Source organism: Narcine bancroftii, chromosome 3 (assembly GCF_036971445.1).
Source record: "Narcine bancroftii isolate sNarBan1 chromosome 3, sNarBan1.hap1, whole genome shotgun sequence".
NCBI lineage: Eukaryota > Metazoa > Chordata > Chondrichthyes > Torpediniformes > Narcinidae > Narcine > Narcine bancroftii.
The window spans coordinates 155,803,482-155,824,394 of NC_091471.1; the positions used below are offsets into that span (position 1 = coordinate 155,803,482).

Genomic DNA, 20,913 nt, shown 5'->3' on the forward strand with positions numbered 1-20,913 from the left:
TGAGCAGTGCACTGACCTAGTAAATCAGCCATCCCCGACAATGACTTGAGGTTAGTTAACTTCATCATAATTTTGAGCCTCTTGTTGGTAAATAAATATACTTTGCGAATGTCATGGACTTAAACAGACTCAGTCAAGAAATCCAAATCTTCAAAGTATTTCTTATTTTCCATATCCTTTCAAAGAAATCTGCAGTGTTCTGAGGGTTGGATTCTTGGGACACTCAGCCTCTTACCATTTGAGGTTTAGGCTTCAGAGGTAAAGATTGAAGGGAAGAATACAGTGATATCACTGATTAGGGATAGGTCAGGAATTTTGTAAGGGGGTTATTGATTTGAACTTGGGGGTACATGGCATAACTTCAAATTCCGCAGATGACATAAAACTCAGAATTACAGTGGAAGATTCAGATATAAGGCCCAATGTGCAGCAGATATAATCTGTCACAGAGGTGTAAAGTGATTAATTTTGGTAGTAAGAGCAAGTAGCCAATATGAAATAAATATCCATAAGTATCAGGTACATTTTGAGAAATCTGTTTTATTCTTTCAAAAAAGTGTTTGATTATATGTTTGGATTGAAAGGAACAAAAAGCAAGCTTTTGTGCTGAGCCTTTTTAAAACACTGGTTAGCTCCCAGCTAGAGTATTGTGACTGATCAATAAGGATGCCTGATGTCTCGCAAAGAAAACAGAAGGGATTTGCAGGTACTTTATTTATGTAGAGAATTAAAGAACCTGAGGCTCTTGCTCCTGGAGCAAAAGGTTAGGAGAATATGTGATAAATATATTCAAAAACACAACAGTTTTGACAGAGTACATCAGAAAATGTTTATCATGGCAGCCCAGAGGATAAAGATGGTAAAACTGAAAAACATTCTAAGTGCTCACTAGGAGTATCATCAATCAAAAGACTATTTCAGAGTGGATGTTCAAAGGTTTTTGTAAAAGGAAAATTGAGGTAGTGTGGCATAGACATTTCAGAAGGGAATTCCAGAATTCATGGTGGACTAATATGGGACTGGCCAAAAAGTGATAATTGGAGGAATGTAAGCAACTCTGAATGTTTAAGGTTGGAGGAGATTTACAGAGGTAAGAAGGATTTTGTTCATGCAATATGGTTGTGAATTTTAAAATAACCCACTGATGATAAGTAAGGACAGAGAGAACGCAAGGAACACAGACAGATACGTTTTGATCTCAACACTGGGACTGAATATCTGCTAGTAGCAGGTTCATTGGTAAATTCCAGGTGGACTGTTGATGTATAGAATTCCTAAAAAGATAAACCAATGAAGGACTCTTAACTTGCATGGAGATGGTAATGCTTGGAGAGCTCTTTCATTGAGCAGACATGGTTAAAATGATCCAAATGACATCTTATTATGCCATGTTTAATTCTGTTATTTATAGCAGCAATTCTCAATAATTTTCTTTCCACTCAGATACAGCTTTAAGTATTCCCTATGCCATTGGTGCTCTGTGATTAGTAAGGGATTGTTTAAGGTGGTATGTGGGTGGAAAGAAAAAGTTTGAAAAACATTTAAATTGTACCTAATTGACTCGTTATGAACACTGTTTCATAACTCCAAAGGAAATGGGCCAATGACAATTTTTCCTAAGCAAAATATTTCAGTAACAAATGGATCTAGAGCAGTGATTCTCAATTTGTAAAGAAAAAAACTTGTGACTTACATAAATGTGTTGAGGCAAAATGAAAACTGAACTTTTCACCTGCTTCACATGTATCTGGAAATGTACATAGTGAAAACTAGCAAAGGGCTACGGAGAACAAAACATCCAAACCAAACTAAGATCACTGGATACTGGATACAGTATTCTAACCACCTTAATCAATCCCTTACTAATCACAGAGCACCAATGGCATAGGGATTACTTAAAGAGGCATATGAGTGTAAAGGAAAAGGTTGAGAACCACTGTGTTATAGTTTTTCATTACACTTAATAGGTATCATTAAGTGGAAAATGGCAGTATTTGCTATTGTTACTTGATCTACCAAAAAAAAAAGATTTCTCTGAAATTCATTGGATGTAAATATCTAAAATAATTTTATACTGATGAAGTCAAAATTTCATGAATAGCTCAAATCATTGTGTGACCAAAAATCAGCACCTTCTAGTTTTCTACCTACTGACTCTCAGGGCATGGTTTAAGGTCTGGCATTGTCTTTCAAGCAGGGAACTAAACACTCTTTGGAATGGCCATTTCTTTAATTTGATTGTTCGAAAGAACTTGCATTCACAAAATCATTTTTTCATGTCTCAATTATTTAATAACCTCTATTTTGAAATTTTAAAATGTAAGAGTAATTCAACAACATTGAATTCCAGTATCCAGTGATCTTAGTTTGGTTTGGATGTTTTGTTCTCCGTAGCCCTTTGCTAGTTTTCACTATGTACATTTCCAGATACATGTGAAGCAGGTGAAAAGTTCAGTTTTCATTTTGCCTCAACACATTTATGTAAGTCACAAGTTTTTTTACTTTACAAATTTTTAAAAATATATTTATTGAGTTTAATAAATACCCACATGTTGGTCCAATACATAGATTGAAATATAGGATAGACTACAGAAGGGAGTTGTTCTAGTGAACTGGTGCGGACTCGAAAGGCCAACATGGCCTGTTTCCGCTCCGTAAATGGTTATATGGGTTATTTGTACTTCTCAAATAATAATTAAATCTCACATAGTGTAAATTGTGTTCTCCTCTCAATCAAAACCCTTTTTACAAAATATCTCACAAATTCTTATATGATTTGCTTAAACTCTTGATCCAACAATATTGTTCTCTTAAACTATGGTCAGTTTTATGTTTTAGCCTTCACTGATCAGTTTGACCATTAAATAGAAAATTACCACCAGTATACCTGAAATGCTCCTTGCAATCTCATCTTTCTTTAGATGTTAGTAATTAGCATTTTGTTGAAGGTTTGTTGCTCTTCAGGGATAAAACTAACATTATCACCATTAACTAATGTTTAAAAGAAATAATTCATAATTCACAACAAATAAGAAATAAAAAATCCCATTAAATAAGTGCTCCTGTTGTATCTCAGGAAAAATGAAATATATTGTTGGCTAAAAGGTAGAAATTTTTGAAATTGGCAAAAGTAGTAAACCTACAGTTTTGGAGGAAATTAAAATTCAAGAAAAAATAATCAATCATTAAATGATAAAGGAGAAAATAGAACATCTAGAAGAGGAAGAGATACGTGAGCATGTAGATCTTTATATGGAATTTTAAAAAGGAATCAACTTCTGAAAAACAGGAGAAATTTTAAAGAGGGTGTAATTGAGCATCATAAATTTTGTGCCTTCCTTCACAGTAATTGTCAGAGAAAACAGTCTGGAAGTAGTATTGAAGCAGGTGTGCATAGAGCAAGAATAAGAAACTTCAAAGCTATCATTAATGCTAGATAGTATGGAAATAAAAGAAAACTATTTTCTTTGACTTGAAAAATTACATGCAATGGGTTTAAAAGAGATAGTGGAAGCATTGGTTTCCCTGAATTTTAGAATGATTCATATGAAACAGAAGGTAGACCTCCTCCTGCTCCTATACATATGAGTTGACTTCCCTGGATAGCATGAAAACAAGGCTTTTTACTGTATCTTGGCACATGTGACAATTCAATTCCAAAAATTTAATATATGTTCTGATATAATGACCATCACTGAAATATATTTGCATCATTTGGCAAGAGAGGTGATGGAATACTTCTCTTTAATTAAATCTGAAATGAAAATATTCTAGTGTCCTGATGGAGTTATAAATCTTATCATTCTACATCTTTCTGAGGTTTGCTTAAATATCAGTGCCTGAAAATTCACCTTTCTATTTCCCCTCCATCTTAGGTTCAATAACAAAGTCATTAAATCATTTTTGTAATGAATAAAAGAACAAAGAGAAATGAATTATAGTTAGTAATGATTTATGTTAATAGCAAATTGTAAACTTTGTTATTCATTTTAATGTGGTTATTAACTATGAAGCTATTAATAATTAAATTATTATTTCAGTTTAATCCAAAGAATTAATTTGAACATTGGGGAAGGATGAAGTTGTTTGTTTTAATGTAATTATTACTAACTGGTAACTTTTAAAATGGTGATGTTATTAATACATTCTATTTTGAGTGCCGCACACGCAAGGATCTTATTGACACCACCACCACCACCATGTTTTGCAGATGAGTTGTTATGCTTTGCCATCACTCTGATACAGGTTAAGCTTGGTCTCATCTGTCCACCAGACCTTTTTTTTTCTGAATTTTGCAGGGTCTTTTAAATATTTCTTGGCAAACTGTAACCTGACCATCCTGTTTCACTGGCTAACTAGTGGTTTACATCTTGCAGTGTAGCCTTTGTATTTCTGTTTATAAAGTCATCTTGACACATCCACACTTGCCTCCTGAAGAGTGTTTCTGATCTGTCGGACGAGTATTTAAGGATTTTTCTTCATTATGATGAGAATTCTTCTGTCATCAGCAGTGGGGATCTTTCTTGTCCTACCAGTCCCTTTGAGCTCACCAGTATGTTCTTTCTTCTTAATGATGTTCCAAAGAGTTGGTTTTGGAAATCGTAAGGTTTGGGTGATGTCTCTTACTGTTTTATTCTTCATTCAGCCTCATAATAGCCTCTAGCTTTCATTGGCACACCTCTGGTTCTCATTGAAAAATGGCAACGACAGAATCCAAAGGTGATGAAAAGCTTAGAACCAAGTCCAGCTCTCTTATACCTGCACCAATGAAGCAATTAAACATACCTGAGTAATCACAAACACCTTGTGAACCAAATGTCCCAAACATTATGGTGTCGTGAAATGAGGGTGTATACAAATAACCATGAATTAAATCTGTAATGAGTGCTTTAATCATATGTGAATTGTTTGATTACAAATTTTAAACTATGGAGCACAGGGGCAAATAAAAGAAAAAAGTATCTTTGTTCCAAATATTTTGGAAGGCACTGAATAAAAGATATATACCAGTAGATTTAGGTAGACAGATATATTTGGCATACAATATTTGTATGTTAACTCCTAACCATTTCTTTCATAGAATAGAGCAGCTGAAACATGATCATAAACAAGAATTGTCAGTACTGAATGGAAAAGTGAACTGTTCTCGCAGCTTTGCCTCAAGTTTTCAGAACCAAGTGGAGGCCATAAAGTAAGTATGGACTTCTGTTAAAAGACCACTGGATGATCTATTTATGCGCTGCATCCTTTTTTTTGGTCTGGGGAATCCATGGTTTATTGTTTTTGTGATGCTTTGATCTTGAAGTGTGGTAAACCATACAAGACAGATCAAACTCATGATTTGAAAACATTATTATGTTGATCTGCTCATTAGTAAAGCTGTATAATTTAATGAATAGGCTTAGATGAGGTAATGTATGTGTTTAAGGAGCAGGTGTGCTATTGTATTCAATAGTAACTGTGCCAATTTGATTGAATGTTGTTCAGATGGACATGCCATTTACACAAACAGAATTCGGTCCAATAAATTCATGCCAATATTTATGTTCAATGTGAATCTCCTCCCATATTTCCTAAACTCAACTCATTAACAGGTTCTTCCATTCTTTTAGTAGTGTTTATGTGCCCATTCACATTGTCTCAACTCCTGTGGTAACCAGTTCATCATTGTAATCACTCTGGTAAATATTTATTTATTCATTATTATCTTCCCTAATTCTTGAGCACTCTGCAACTGGATCCATGTACCCTTTCAAAACTTCTGTTTTATTTTTTTTTAACCTCCCGTGAGGTTATTCTTCAACCTTCTCTTACCTCTTCAATCTCTCCAGTTGGCTGAAACTTTCCATTCCTGGCTTATCTTTCTCCCCTTTGCTTCCACTTCTTTTTACAATGCCAGAAAATAATAACTATGGGATGGCAAGACTTAAGGCTAAAAGGGGAATATGAAAAGTTTGCATCATTGTTGTGCAAGTTTTAAAAGTTTTTAAGTGAATTGATTGAGTTGGTGATAGGCCCAAATATCAGTTCACAGAAAGTAAATTAAATATGTTAACAACATGTAATAAAAAGAAAAAAGAAAACAAAGTTAAGAAACAGAATTAATTGATTGAAAATACTTTTTAAGCATTTACAGATTGAGCACAAGAGGAAATGTTGAAATGGTTGCTCCTGTTCAGTATTTAATACTGGTAAATTTTAGAGAGAGAGAGATTGTTCATCTTGAATGTATTCCTCATCCTCCAGACTAGGGTTTCCCCAAGTGGTCAATATTAGCCCCTGGTGGTCGATGGGGTAATCCAAGGGTTCAAAAAATGCCAGGGGGTCAAAAGAGGATCGATAAACACCGGGGGGGGGATTCAATTGAACTTTAGGGGTTGAAAGAATTGTAGAGCCCAAGGTCCCCTGCTCCAGCCAGGAGTGTCCCCACTCCCACTCAGGATCCCAAGGTCTCTGTGCCCGCCCAGGAGCCCAAGGCAATTTCTTCAATGCGGACAGCACCGCACCCGATGAGAATGGAGTCACCATCATTGATGCTGAAGACTTGGATCCAGCTCCGTTTGGCATCTTCCCTGCCAGAAACAAAGGTTTTTTTAAACTGTTATTTTAATCACTTACTTGCTTAATTTACAGGTTTGTGACTTGGCGATTGGGGTATTATAACAAAGTTTGGATTGTTGCTGGGAGACCTGGACACTATGCATATGGAATGCATTTTCCTTCACTAATGCACATCCACTAACTTATCATTATCTATTTATTTATTTATACATGCCTGGGAATCTATGAGGGATCAAGGATTCCACGAAAGGTCAATGGTGTAAAATATTTGGGGGCCCCTGCTCCGGACCAACAATTCTCAACCTTCTTTTTGGCTATAGTTCCCTTAGGACTCTGCTCAAAGTTTATGCGCTCCCTTCCCTGTGAAACAGTCAAGTTTGGTTGGTTTCTTCCATATTTCCCTCCTTCCAACAACAGGTACATAAAAAAAATCAAAAATATTTTCAGTCCATTTCTCCCGCCCCCCCCCCCTTAAATGCACTGTGTCTCTGTGTGCTGGGTGGGGGGCCTCCAGATTGCAGCATCTTGGTTTAGTCTATTGCCACCTGTCCAGTGAAAACCTATCCAGGCAGTGTGCAAAGAAGTCACCAATCTCTGGGACAATTTTGAATTTAAGAAAACCACATAGTAAACAAATAGCACATTAAAAATTAATTATGACAATGTTCATACTGGGTTTCAAGTGTTTTAACATCGGAAAATCAAAATCATAGTCCCAGTCAGAACATCGTCCATAGCAACCAATGCCCTCCAGATTGGCACCATGGTTTCTTTATCGTACTGATGTCCACCACCATAGCTCTCATTCTCCCAATAACCATCACCTTCACCACAATGACCTTCTGACTACTACTTGTCTTCTCACACATGGATAAATTTGGTGGGAGGCAGGAGTGCTGAGTGGTATTGCATCCAATCTCTCCTGTGGTTGCCGTTACCGCCGCCACCTCCCAACTTAACTGCAGCTGCATCGGTCTCTGTAAGCACCTCCCGACTACTGGGTGTGGCTCCCCCTCAACTTGAGACGTTGAATGAACACAAGGAACAGATCTTGTAAACTAGCTCAACATTTTACTGCTCTAAGTGAAGATGAATTAAATTGTCCAAGAGTTGACATTTTAAAAAGGAAGAATGCTACTAGTTACTTAATGCTGAATGATTTGGAGAATTTAATGATAACATTCCAGAAAACAGGAGACATTGACCAGAAACATTGCCTATAAAGTTTACTCCATTGGAGCTGTTGTTGAGTATGTAATTTTATCCTCAGTGCTAGAAAACACTTTAAATTCTCACTAATCATATTGCTGATACTTTAATAGAAACACATTAAATGAGAATTTTTCATGTGTCCAGCGAACAAGCAAGGAATCAGAGCATAATGTACTCACAACAGCTTACAGACCTGGAGTCCACCGTCTGCCATCTGCGCACTGAATTACGAGAAGCCAGAAGGATGTACAAAGACAAGGTCAGTTATGCATCTGCCTCTGATTTCTGTGGATCAGAAAAAGTGACTAATTGAAACAAAAATGATAGAATTCTTTGGTTTGACAAACCACACTCCATTTTCCTATCATATTATGAAAAATAGAAAAGAGCAATAACAAAGATCAAAGAGCACTTCATCCCTGGTGCATTTTGTTCTTCGAACACTATGTGAAAAAATTACATTTCCTTTCTTATAAACACTCTTGGTTGGACAAGGATAATAGAGCTGTCCAGATAATTCTCAAATCCATATAGAAATAAAAAAAGTGAGCTTTATCACATAATTACAAATTTATATAAAATAATGTAAGGTGCATACAATATAGAGTGTATCCTAACAGCAACTGCACAGTGAATGCAATTGAATCAAATCAAAATCATTCCTTTGGTTGCGTTTCAACAATGGGCTGCATGGTTAGCATAGCAGTCACAAACGAACCTGCAGCTGACGTGGACTTTTTACCCCCTCCATAAATCTTCGTCTGCGAAGCCAAGCCAAAGAAGAAAGAAGTGGAAATCTGTTACAGTCCCAGCGACCAGGGTTTAAATCTGGAGCTCACTGTAAGCAGTTTGTACGTTTTTCCTGTGTCTGCGTGGGTTTCCTTCTGGTGCTCCAGTTTCGTCCCACGGTTCAAAAATAAGTGTACCATGGTGTCGGTCAATTGGGAGTAATTGGGTGGCACGGCTTGTGGGCCAAAAGGGCCAGTTACCATGCTGTATGTCTAATTTAAAAAGAATCAAAATGTGAAATGATATTGTCTGGAGTATGTATTCGGCAGGGTATTCTGTAGAATGTTAGGCATTTTGTTTAACTGATTTCTAGTTACTTTGCACTTTTGTACTGTTTCTTCAGATTGAGAACTTGGAAAATTTAATAGAACAATCTCAGACTGACGTTTGTAATACCAAGAAAGAAAGGGATGAATTCAGGCAAGAGGTAGAAACCATGAGTGGTCGAATACAACAATTAATGGTAAGTACAGGAGGCGCTGCTTGATTTCCAAATGTATGTTTGTTTAAAGAGAAAATACTTCTTATCTTCATGAAAAGTTGTAAAGATGTCTCTAAAAATTACATTTACACATATCTTCCCCATTTCTCAGTTGGTAAACTAAATTAAGAATTGCAGTTCACCCCTCAGAGGAAACTGACCCAGAATTACTGCCTATAATTTAAACCATATATAATTCTGGTAACATTATTACTTTTTTCCTGTAATGCCTTAAGTGAATACGCCTTTGCTACTTCCATTTTCTCCCATTACGAATAGGGCATGATGACTTCTCACACATTCCGCTTTATATCTAAAATGTGTTTTCTGCATTTCATTTTATTTTTATTATGAAGAATTGGCAGTAAATCACTTTTGCAAAACTTAGTGGATTTCTTGCAAGGTAAAATAGGATGTTTTCTCATGGTGGTATTGAAAATTAAGTCATATTAAAGATTTCACTTCAAACAATTGTTGTCAGCACCTGCTTATAGAATCTTTGCCAAGCTTGAAGATGCCTGAAAATTGATTTAAATCATCTAAAACTAGCTGGCTGCCAAAGGCGCAGATTTGCCAAAACCGAGCCTCCATCGCACAATCTCACCACTGGACCCTCTTCCTTCCCCCTCCCCTTCCTCCCTTGATCCCTCCAGCTCTCTACATCCTGATCCACCCATCCTTCCTCCTTCCTCCTCGCCCCCCCCCCCACCCCGACAACCTCCACCCCACTGGCCCCCCAGCCTGGTCTTTACCTTCCCCTCTTGGAGATAGAATGTTCTGTATTCAGTAGAGGCCCGACCTTCATCCCCTATTTGTCCATACCTCAATAGGTTCTGCGCACACCATGATGCTGAACTCTTCTTCCATCGGTTCCATCTCAGTGCCTAGACCTTAAACCAGGATTCTCCACTCTCCATTACAGATCCCTTCTCCCACTTGTTCTTTCCCTTGGACACCTCATTCCAACCTTCTGCCTGCTCTGGATCTTTCTATTTCCAACTCAACTGCTGCTGAGACATCAACCCTCTTGACTTCACCACTCCCCTCATTTACACATGTCGTCCCCATTTCTCAGATGGTAAACTAAATTAAGAATTGCAGTTCATCCCTCAGAGGAAACCCCCCCTCTCAGAAAATTCTGCCCTCCACTCTCTCTCCACATCAATCCCAACCTCACTATCAAATCCGCACACCAAGGTGGTACTCTTATGGTCTGGTCCACTGACCACTACCTTGGTGAAGCCAGACAACAGCTCTCAGACACCCCTTCTTACTTATCCCTTGAATAGGACCCTACCAAAAACAGGACCCCACTAAAAAAACATCAAGCCACTGTCTCAAGCACTATTTCTAACCTCATCACATCAGGTCATCTCTGTTCCATGACTTCCAACCTTATTGAGTCCCAACCCCTCACTATTTGCTTCTACCTCCTTTCCAAGATCCAATGGAAGATCCATTGTTTCTGCGTGCTCCTGCCCCACTGAACTGGTATATTCTTACCTCAATTCCATTTTTCCACCTCTCCACCTAAATCTGGGAAACTTCTAAGGCCTTCCATCTCTTCAATAACTCCCAGTTCTCTCAACTGACTGCCTCATCTTCATGATGGACATTCAATCGCAATACACTTCCTTCCCCCATATTGAAGGCCTCAAAGCCTTTTGTTTCTTTCTCAGCAACAGACCCATCCAGTCCCCCTCCACTACCACCCTCCTCCACCTGGCAGGACTTGTCCTCGCTTTCAATAACTTCTCCTTTGACTAATTTCAATTTTCCAAGTCAAAGGGATAGCTATGGGTCCCTGCATGGGCCATGGCTATGCCTACTGTTCTGCTGGGTATTTGGAGCAAGCCATGCTGCAAGCCTATAAAGGCAAGACTCCTCGACTGTCAAAGGTTCATCCTCTACCAGGACAACTACATGATGCTGCCTCATGATGAGTTGGTTGACTTTTTACACTTTGCTGCCAAACTTCCACCCTGACTTCAAATTCACTTGGTCCATCTCTAGCAAATTGTTGATAGACATTTTCAGTTAACCCACCAACTCCACGGCTACCTCAACTACACCTCTTCATGCCATGTCCTCTATAAGGATTCCATTCCTTTGTTGCAATTCCTTCATCTCCATCGCATTGGGTCCCAGGACGAGGTCTTCCATGCAAGATTATCCAAGATGTCCTCCTTCTTCAAAAAAATCTGGCTTTCCCTCTACTACCATCAACTCAGCCCTCACCCGCATATCTGCCATTACCCACATATCTGCCCTGGCCCTCTCTGACACCCTCGTGCAATGGGGACAGGATTCCCCTTGTCCTCACCTGCACCCTACCAGCCTCCGCATCCACCATGTCATCCTCTGCTATATACACCACTTACTACTTGATGCCACTACCAGACACATTTTCCCCTCTCAGCCTTCCACAGGAACTGCTTCCTCCATGATTCCCTCATTCACTAATCCCTTCCCACCTTGGTACCTACCCTTGGAAGTGCAAGAAATGCTATATGTGCACCTGCACCTCCTCTTTCACCACTGTTCGGGGCCCTAAACAGTCCTTATAAGTGAAGCAGCTTTTCACTTATCAACCTGCAGGAATCAACTTCTGCATCTAGTTTCTCCCATTGTAGCACTCTCTACATCAGAGAGACTGGACACAGTCTGGGAGATCACTTCGTTGAGCACCTTCGCTCTGTCTGCTGCAATAGCGGGGAACTCCTAGTGGCAATCCATTTTAATTCCCCGCCCAGGTCCCACGCTGACTTGCTGTCCACGGTCTTATGCACTGTCAGACTGGCACCATCTGAAAATTGGGGGAACAACAACACCTCATATTCTATCTGGCATCCTCCAACCAGATGGCATTAATGTTCATGTCTCCTTTCCTCTGACTCATCTTTTTTTCTTTCCTTTTCCCTTTGTCTCCTTTCCTCCATCTCTGCATTCACAGTCACCCCTCCCCCGATCAATTCTTACTTTTCCTATCCTATCTGTGTTCAAATTATGGTCTTTTGTCTGTTGGGCTGCACTCCCCCTGCCCTTTCTTCCTTCTTCCTCCAGCCTATTTATTCAGGTCCTGTCTGCTTTTTGCTCATACATTGAAGAAGGGCTCAGGTCCAAAATATTGGTTATATATTCACCTTCTATGGACACTACATGATTTGCTGAGTTCCTCCAGCATTTTTGTGTTTTCCTCTAATCGTAGCTTCTGCAGACTTTTCTGTTTCACCCTAAAGGCACAGATTGAATCTGTTGTCTGAAGTCTGTGATGGAATATTTGGGAATGTTTTTGGGAGATAAATTGGTAAAATTAGAGAAGGTTACATACACTTTAAAACAGATCTTATTTGAAATACTGAAGAATTAATATCTACAGTACCTTGAAGAGGAACTGTGAGGAATGCTATACACATTTCACAAGTAGGTGCTAATTGAAATGATGTCATGAAATGAATGGACTCTTGTCTTGGAAGAACAGCCAGAGTCAGGTTGTCTGTTTTTGACTTTTTTGCAAGGCTTTTGACCTCTCTGCAAAGTGCTCACTCAGAGGTCATTGAGAGGTTATTGTTTATCTAAAACAATAGATGGACCAGAAGACTAACTCCTATTGTTTGCTGGAGAAGGTCAGGGGTTTTGAAAGTGAGAGAGAGGAGGACATGCTGCTGAAAGTTTTGAATCTCAAATAGAGAGAGAGAGAGACAGAAGGGCGTTTTTGACTGTGTGTGACACAGAAAGCTCTAACAAGCCAGGAGAAGCTTGTTGGAATGGAAACAGAAGCTCCAGAGTGGCAGATGGCTGGAAGTGCTATCTGTCTGACGTTTCTCTTAGAATAAGTGGAACAGAAAGGAACTCTGTGGTAGCCTGAAAGAAAGAGGTAATCATCTGGAGAACCCTGATGGGGCAAGTTTTATCAGCAAGACATTGAGGTGACTAATGGTGGTACCTCAGTTGTGGAAATCCTGGAACAACACATCTCTCTCTGCAAACCTACAAGAACCTTCCTGAGCGGTAACCATTTACCTTTTGAACACCAAAGCCTGGTGAAGTTTATACATGTTAAATTCTGTGCACAGCATAAGAATTGCCTGCAACCAGTGAACTTGGAAGAATGAGAAGTGAGATTGAACTGTGAATCAAAGAACTTTTCTTAAATTTACACACACATTATATACACGTGCGCTTAGAATTAGAAGGGGGTTAAGTTGGGTTAGTTAAGTTAATAGAGATAAGTTATTTGATTCTGTTTTCATGTTTAAAGATAATTAAAAGCAACTTTTGTTTAAATAACTACTTGTTGTGGTGAATATTTATTGCTGCTGGGTTTTGGGGTCCTTTGGGCTCATAACAAGTCTCAAAGGATAACATTGTCACATCTATGTGTTTTTACAAGCACCATTCACAGAAATTTCAAACGAATGTTGATCCAGCCAAAAGATATCAGGACATGACCAAAAACTTAGTCAATAGGTAAATGTTAAAAGCTGTCTTACAAATAGTGCTGTGACAGTTGAGGGAAGTGATAAATAGAGTTTACATTATTGGAGGAGCAATAGGATTTGAGAATGTGCAGGAATCAAAAACTCAGGGTAGTGGTTTATGATGGTATATTTATGGAACTAGATAATGATATTGAATTTATTGTCATACGCATTTTATAATGTATGTCAGCACCAAAATTCTTATTTATTGTAGTCGAATAGGTATCTCATAAAAAAAGACTACAATAGTTTACATAATTTGAATGAAAATAAGACGATAAATACAAACCATCAATGATATATATTCACATTTATAATTGGGCAAGAAAAAAGTGACTGCAATAGTGTAGACAATCCAATAGTGTCACAAGGAAAAGCTAAAGAGTCTGATTGCTGTTGGGCTTCTGAATGTAGCAGTGAGAAGAGGTTGTGACCATTCTTGATAGATGTCTTTAATGGATTGAAGATCAGAACCTGTGATGGACCTCACTGTATTTGCAACTCTCTGCAGCCTGCTGAATTCCTGGGTATTTTAGTTACTAAATTATTTGCAACACAGGTAGAGGAGGTTAAGGAGATAGGGAGGGATAAGGTCATAGAGGGAGAAATTTGAAAAGAAGGCTGAAAATTTTAAATTTTGAGGTATTCTCTGTCAGGAGTACACATTTGTAGGATTGAGATGAGCAGCGTTTTTGGAAATTGCGCAATCTAGCAGGAAAGCATTGAAACAAATTAATCTGCAGGCTATAACAGTATTGATAACAGGGAACTATGAATTAAAAATAGCCAGTGTGGATTTCATAATAGTAGATTGCACCACAAACCTTTTTTTGTTTCAAAAGTCAAAGTTCAGATTTATTGTCAGAGTACATGCATGACTTCACGTAGAACCTTGAGATTCTTTTCCCTACATGCCAGGCAGAATTTCTACTTATCAGTAATACAAAAAACTGTAAGTAAACAAAATGTCTGTGCAGTACAGAAAAAAAAACTGTATTCAGTAATAAATAATGTGAAAAGTAAGAGTCCTTAAATAAGTCTCTGATTGAGTTTGTTGCTCAGGAGTCTGATGGTGGAGGGGTAGCAACTGTTCCTGAACCTGGTTGTATAGGCCTTGTGGCACCTACACCTCTTTCCTGATGGCAGCAGTGAGAACAGAAAATGTTCTAGGTTGTGTTCCTTGATGATGGCTGCTGCTCTCTGGTGGAAGCATTCCACGTAGATTTTCTCAATCATGGGGAGGGTTTCTGAGATGTACTGAGCAGTGTCCGCTACATTTTGCAGGGATTTCCATTCAGATGTATTAGTTCCCCCATACCAGGCTGTGATGCAGCTGGTCAGCACGCATTCCACTACACCTGTTGAAAGCTTGCCAATGTTTCCTATGTCAGACAAAACCACTGCAAACTCCTGAGGAAGTAAAGGTACTGATGTGCTTTCTTCATGATAATGTTAGTGTGTTGGGTGCAACAAAGGTCCTCTGAGATGGTGACTCACAGGAATTTAAATTTATTTACTCTATCCACCTTTGATCCACCAATGATTACTGGAGCGAACACATCTTGTTTTTTCCTTCCTCAAGTCCACAATCAGCTCCTTGGGTTTGGTGATGTTGAGTGCGAGGTTGTTGTTAGTACACCTTTTAGCCAAATTTCAATCCCTCTCCTGTACACTGACTCATTGATTACACAAATGATGAATGAAGAAATTCAATGCAATTCAGACTTCCAAACAATAGACTCATTCAGAGATTCTGCTTTCTAACAATTTCCTTTCACTGTGTACATCAATAATTTGGCAACAGATTTCAACATTTCTAGGCATTGCAAAAATAGAAGGCGAGAATTCATGGGAAACTACAAGGAAATATTAATTTGGCAAGAGAAAATCATAGTTAAAATTCAATACAACTTAATTGAGATTAGTACATCTGGTGCAATCAAATTACCCTCAAGGAGTCTGTTGTATTTTTTTTTCTGTTTTCTGAATGTAAAGTTCATGATGGAGCTTCAGTTAATTTCCTTTTTAGAAGGTAAAGGAGGCAAATAAAATCTGGTCTGATCATGGGGAGGGGTGCTAAATGGGCAGAGAACTACAGTGTGCATCTGTAGATCTGATCTATATTTGAAATAGTTTTCCAACTGAATGTTCTCATGTGCAAAGAATCCATACATCAGGATGCTCTTTATTGACTACAGTTCGGCATTCAACACCATCATTCCCTGATAACTGATCAGCAAACTCCAAGACCTGGGCCTCAGTATCACATTGTGAAAATGGATCCTGGATTTGGTCACCCCCAGATTTTATGATGGACAAAAACATCTCATCCACAATCTCCATTAGCACCGGAGCACCACAGGGTACTTAGCCCCCTGCTCTACTTGTTTTGAACTTATGACTGCGTGCCTCACTCCAACAACAGCATGTTATTTTGCTGACGATACCACTGTAGTGGACAGTATAAATGGGGGTGGCTGATGAGTCAGTATTCAGGAGGGAGGTGAAAACTTGCTTGAATGGTGTAAAACAACAATGTCACTCAATGTCACCAAGACCAAGGAGCTGATTGAAGACTTTAGGAAAGGAAAGCCAGAGATGTATAATCCAGTGATCAGAGGTGGAGAGGGTGAGCAACCTTAAGCTTCTGTGGGTCACTAACTCAAAGGACCTGTCTTGGATCCATCATATTAATATCATGGTGAAGAAAGCATATCATTACCTCTACTTCCTTAGGAGTTTGCGGAGGTTCAGTACGTAATCGGAAGCCTTAAAACTTGATAGTTGTGAAAGTGTGCTGCATCATTGGCTTGTTATGGGGACATCTAATATATCTGAGGAAAAAATCCTGCAAAAGTTAGTGGACTCACCCAGTACATCACCGGAAAAATTCTCTCCACCATCGAGAACATCTACATGTAACGTTGTCATCTGAGAGCCACACCACCCAGAACATGCTCTGTTCTTGCTGCTACCATCAGGAATGAGATATAAGTGCCACAGGACTTGCACCTTCAGGTTCAGGAATAGTTGCTACCTCTCCACTATCAGACTCCTAAACAATAGACTCATTCAGAGATTTATTTCAAGAGGCATACATTGCAAATTATTTATTTATTACAGAATATTTATATTTCTGTATTTGCAGTCAGTTTGTTTACAGTTCTTTCTTTGAGTACCGGTAATTAGAAATTCTGCCTAGCCTGCAGAAAAATAATTTCAGGGTTGTATGTGATGTTATGTATGTTGCCTGACAATAAATTTGAACTTTCCCAAACCTTGTCCGTTTCAATTCCAGATTTTAAAAAAATTCAGGTCTTCTTTATTATTTGATTTTTAGGCTGACAATTTTAAAGTTGAAGAGGACCTCAAAGTGGCAAAAGAACAAAACCAGAAGCTATGGGATCGGGGCACAACTAATTCCATTTCCAATGAAAATTTACAGCATGAACTGGATTGCAAAAATCAAGAAATTCAACAGCTAAATGATGTGATAAATAGCCTTAAGGAACAATACCAGCATCAGTTACACTATCAGGTTAGTTAATGCTAAACAATTTCATCCCAGTTTGGATGAATTTGTCTAATTCGGACTAATTCACACTGTGAAAGTAAAATAAATTGTTTTGTTTATGAAGGAAAAATAAGTTTTGAATTTTCTTTCAATGGAGTTGTTGATACTGTGCAAATAGAAGCAAATATTATTTATTAAATCATAACTTAGAGTGGCATGGTTATAGTTAGCACAACACTATTCTAGCAGCAGAGACCCGGGTTTGAATTTGGTGCTATTTGTAAGGAGTTTGTATGTTTTCCCCAAGACCGTATGGGTTTCCTCCTTCGAATATTTTATCAAGATAAGATTTTGTATTTCTCATAGTTCCGGAGCATAGCTTTTCCCATGTTTCATTCTTTATCTTTATGTTTAGATCTTGTTCCCACTTTTGTTTAGGTTTACAGTTTGTTTCCTCGTTCTCTTTCTCTTGCAGTTTGATGTACGTGTTTGATATAAATCTTTTAATTATCATTGTGTCTGTAATTACATATTCAAATTTGCTTCCTTCTGGTAACCTCAGTCTGCTTCCCAATTTGTCCTTCAAGTAGGTTTTCAGTTGGTGGTATGCAAACATTGTACCGTGAGTTATACCATATTTGTCCTTCATTTGTTCAAAAGATAATAATTTATTTCCAAAAAAACAATTTTCTATCCTTTTGATCCTTTTTCTCTCCCATTCTCTAAAGGAAAGGTTATCTATTATGAAAGGGATTAGTTGATTTTGCGTCAATATTAATTTTGGTAGTTGATAATTTGTTTTATTCCTTTCTACGTGAATCTTCTTCCAAATGTTGAGCAGATGGTGCAGTACTGGTGAATTCCTATGTTGCACTAGCTTTTCATCCCACTTATATAGTATATGTTAAACATGAGGTTACGCATGATACAATATAATTGGTTACACAGGCTATACACCACGCCCCAAAAGTTAAATAAATGGGATCCAACATTATCAGATAGATGTCTTCGCTGTAAGAAGGAAACAGGAACAACAGTACATGCAATTTGGGCATGTGAGAAAGTGGAAAAGTTTTGGGAAGATCTAAACCAGGTATTAAATAAAATCACAAAAAGCAACATACCAAAAAATCCAGAGATCTTTCTTCTAAGTAATATAAGAAGTAAAGAACTTGGCCTCGATTTGGATGGAGCACAAAAAAGATTTATTATGATAGCCTTAGCTATAGCAACAAAAATGTATTATGTCAACTTGGAAATTAGAAGATAGCCTGAGAATACAGCAATGGTACATAGAAATGAATAAATGTATTCCGTTGGAAAAAATAATATAATTTAAGAAATAACATCACAGTATTCGAACAAATTTGGGAACCGTATATGGAACACAACAGAGAAGTCCTACCGTGGACCTCCACCACCTAAAATGACAGAAGGAGAGGAGGACAAAATGAGCTGACCCAGTGTGTGAAAGTAGAGGACACAAATTTCTTGTTTATTTTCATTGTATGATGACATTGTTTAATGGGTTTAATGTATCATATATGTTGAACATTGAGTGGGTGGGGAGGGGGGAAAAGGGGAGAAAATGACACTGTGAATATTCAAGAGGGAAATGTTTGTGTGTATTTTGGTCAGTATGGTTCACAGTGTGAAAAATAATTTTTTTTTTAAAAGATAAGATTTTGTGGGAGTATTACCTTCTGAGGCCATCAAATGGTTTGTTACTGATTCAACTGTTAAGAAAAGATAAATGTTTTCAGATCCAAGGGAATCAGTTGTGTGTTTTGTATTAAATTAGATTTGCCAAATAATTTACCAGCCTAATTTTTTTCATTATACTCAGAAAAATATAGACATTTCTATTCCTCTCAAAATGGGAAAGCCAATGCTTTGTCTGTCATTTGTTACTGGAGGTGAAGTTAAATCAAGAATGACTATGCTGGTCAGAAATATTAGCTACTTTCACCTCTAGTTGCAATATTCTTGAATATTTAACCCAGCAATTTTATCAATTGACTGAGACATTGTTTTAACTAATTAGTTGACGTCTAGTTATTTCCCTTCCTGACCTTGTTCCATTTTCTTTCTGCTTTGGCCCTCTTTAGAGGTAATTTATTAACATTATTTTATGGGGCTTTCTTTGTTTTAAAGTAAGAAATCATATACCCCATGTGCCTGAGATATAAATCATGTCCATTTTCTTATGGAGTGTTTTTGTTGCTTCCAAAAATAGGATATTGACTCTTGTCCAGAGGAAAGAAACAAATTTGCATACACCCTGGTAGATTTTTATCCTAGTTTTGTTACATGTAGGTTGACAGTGCTGAGAATGAGATTTGTTCCTGAATGTTTTTGCTTCAAAATTGTGGGAGGATTTTAATGAATTGAGAAGTTAGACCATGATCTAGACAATGCCATTAAACCAAGTAAGATTCTGGAGTGGTCTTGATATTTTTCAATTTTCTGTCTAGGCTTCTGCAAAAGAGCAAAGGAATGAAGACCAAGAGAAAATAACAACCTTAGTCAATCAATATGAGAACTGTAGAGTGCAACTTTGTAAAACGAATGAGGAACTCAATAAGAAGAAGCAGCAACTTGATAAAACTGAGGCAAGTATCTGTCAGTTGAGAGAATCACTAATGGAAAAGGAAATATGCTTGGAAAAAGAAGCAGTTGACAAAAATAAATTGCAACTTGAAATTGAAGATAAAAACCAGAAAATGCATAGAATGAAAATAGCTGAAGAGAGCATCTGTGATCAGTTTGAAGAAACTGTTACACACTTAAAGGAAATGCAGAATGAGAACGATTCACTGAAAATGGAGCTCAGTGAAAAAACCAATATACTTACTGTTTTGCGACAAGAAATGGAAAACATTGCCGAAATGACATCACAACAGAGCTCTGCATCTGAGGCACTGCAAGCTGAAAGAAAGCAGCTCCAGAAGGAGGTAGACTGCCAGAAGCAGAAGATTCAAGAGTTGAAGGTGAGATAATATTTATGTTTGGCCAGAAATAGATCATTCATACTCTTCTTCATCTTAACCTATCAGTATAACTTCTTTCTATGTTTATTTAGCCATCAATACAATTTATGTGAACTATTCCATGTCCAGCAAGTTTCATATTCTGACCATTCCCAGAATAAGGATTCCAGATTGGATAACTGCAAAAGGGGGAAAATTGCAGAGATTCTGAGCACAAATTTTCACCCTCCTTTAAATCAGGAAGCTTAGGGATTCAGAGGATACCAAGATGATATATTCCTGTACAAAAATGAAAGACAGATCAATTCTGTAGCTAAAGACCTTTTAGTACCATAGAACACTATAGCACAGAAAAAAGGTCATTCGGCCCTTCTAGTCTGTGCTGAAACATCATTCCGCTAGTCCTACTGACCTGCACCCATTCCATAATCGTCCAGACCTCTCCCATCCATGTATTTATCCAATTTATTCTTAAATACATGGATGGGAGAGGTCTGATTAGATTTTTAATCTAATATTTCTTGAGGAAAATCTTGTATATAATCTTTAGTGGTATATTAAAATGTCAGTGGTAAGAACAAGGCCAGATAAATTAAGTCCATCATAGATTTGTTAGACAAATTACCTTTAACTGTGAAAACAGAAAACATAGTCAATATCTACATGAGTAGACAGAGAATAGAGCTAACATTTCAAATCAGTCACCCTTTATCAGAAATGAAAATTGCACACACGTTTTTAAGCCAGTTTAGTGTAGGGAAAGGGCATGGGAAAGAAAAACAGTGAAAGGGATTTAAACAAAAATATAGGAATTAATGTGACGGCAATGAGATGAACAGTTACGTGGAAATGGTCAGTATTTTAGATCAACTGTCTTGATGAACA

The 20,913-nt window shown here is 37.8% G+C and overlaps 1 protein-coding gene across 3 annotated transcripts in view; it reads left to right on the forward strand.

The window, feature by feature from the left end:
• LOC138757721 (coiled-coil domain-containing protein 158-like) overlaps window positions 1-20,913 on the forward strand; it is a 201,327-nt gene that overhangs the window by 92,559 nt on the left and 87,855 nt on the right. For all 3 annotated transcript variants that reach the window (XM_069925480.1, XM_069925479.1, XM_069925481.1), the window contains exons 9-13: window positions 5,081-5,191; window positions 7,918-8,032; window positions 8,906-9,025; window positions 16,865-17,062; window positions 19,513-20,028. In XM_069925480.1, the coding sequence (XP_069781581.1) occupies window positions 5,081-5,191; window positions 7,918-8,032; window positions 8,906-9,025; window positions 16,865-17,062; window positions 19,513-20,028 (1,060 nt within the window). The remainder of the gene's footprint in view (window positions 1-5,080; window positions 5,192-7,917; window positions 8,033-8,905; window positions 9,026-16,864; window positions 17,063-19,512; window positions 20,029-20,913) is intronic.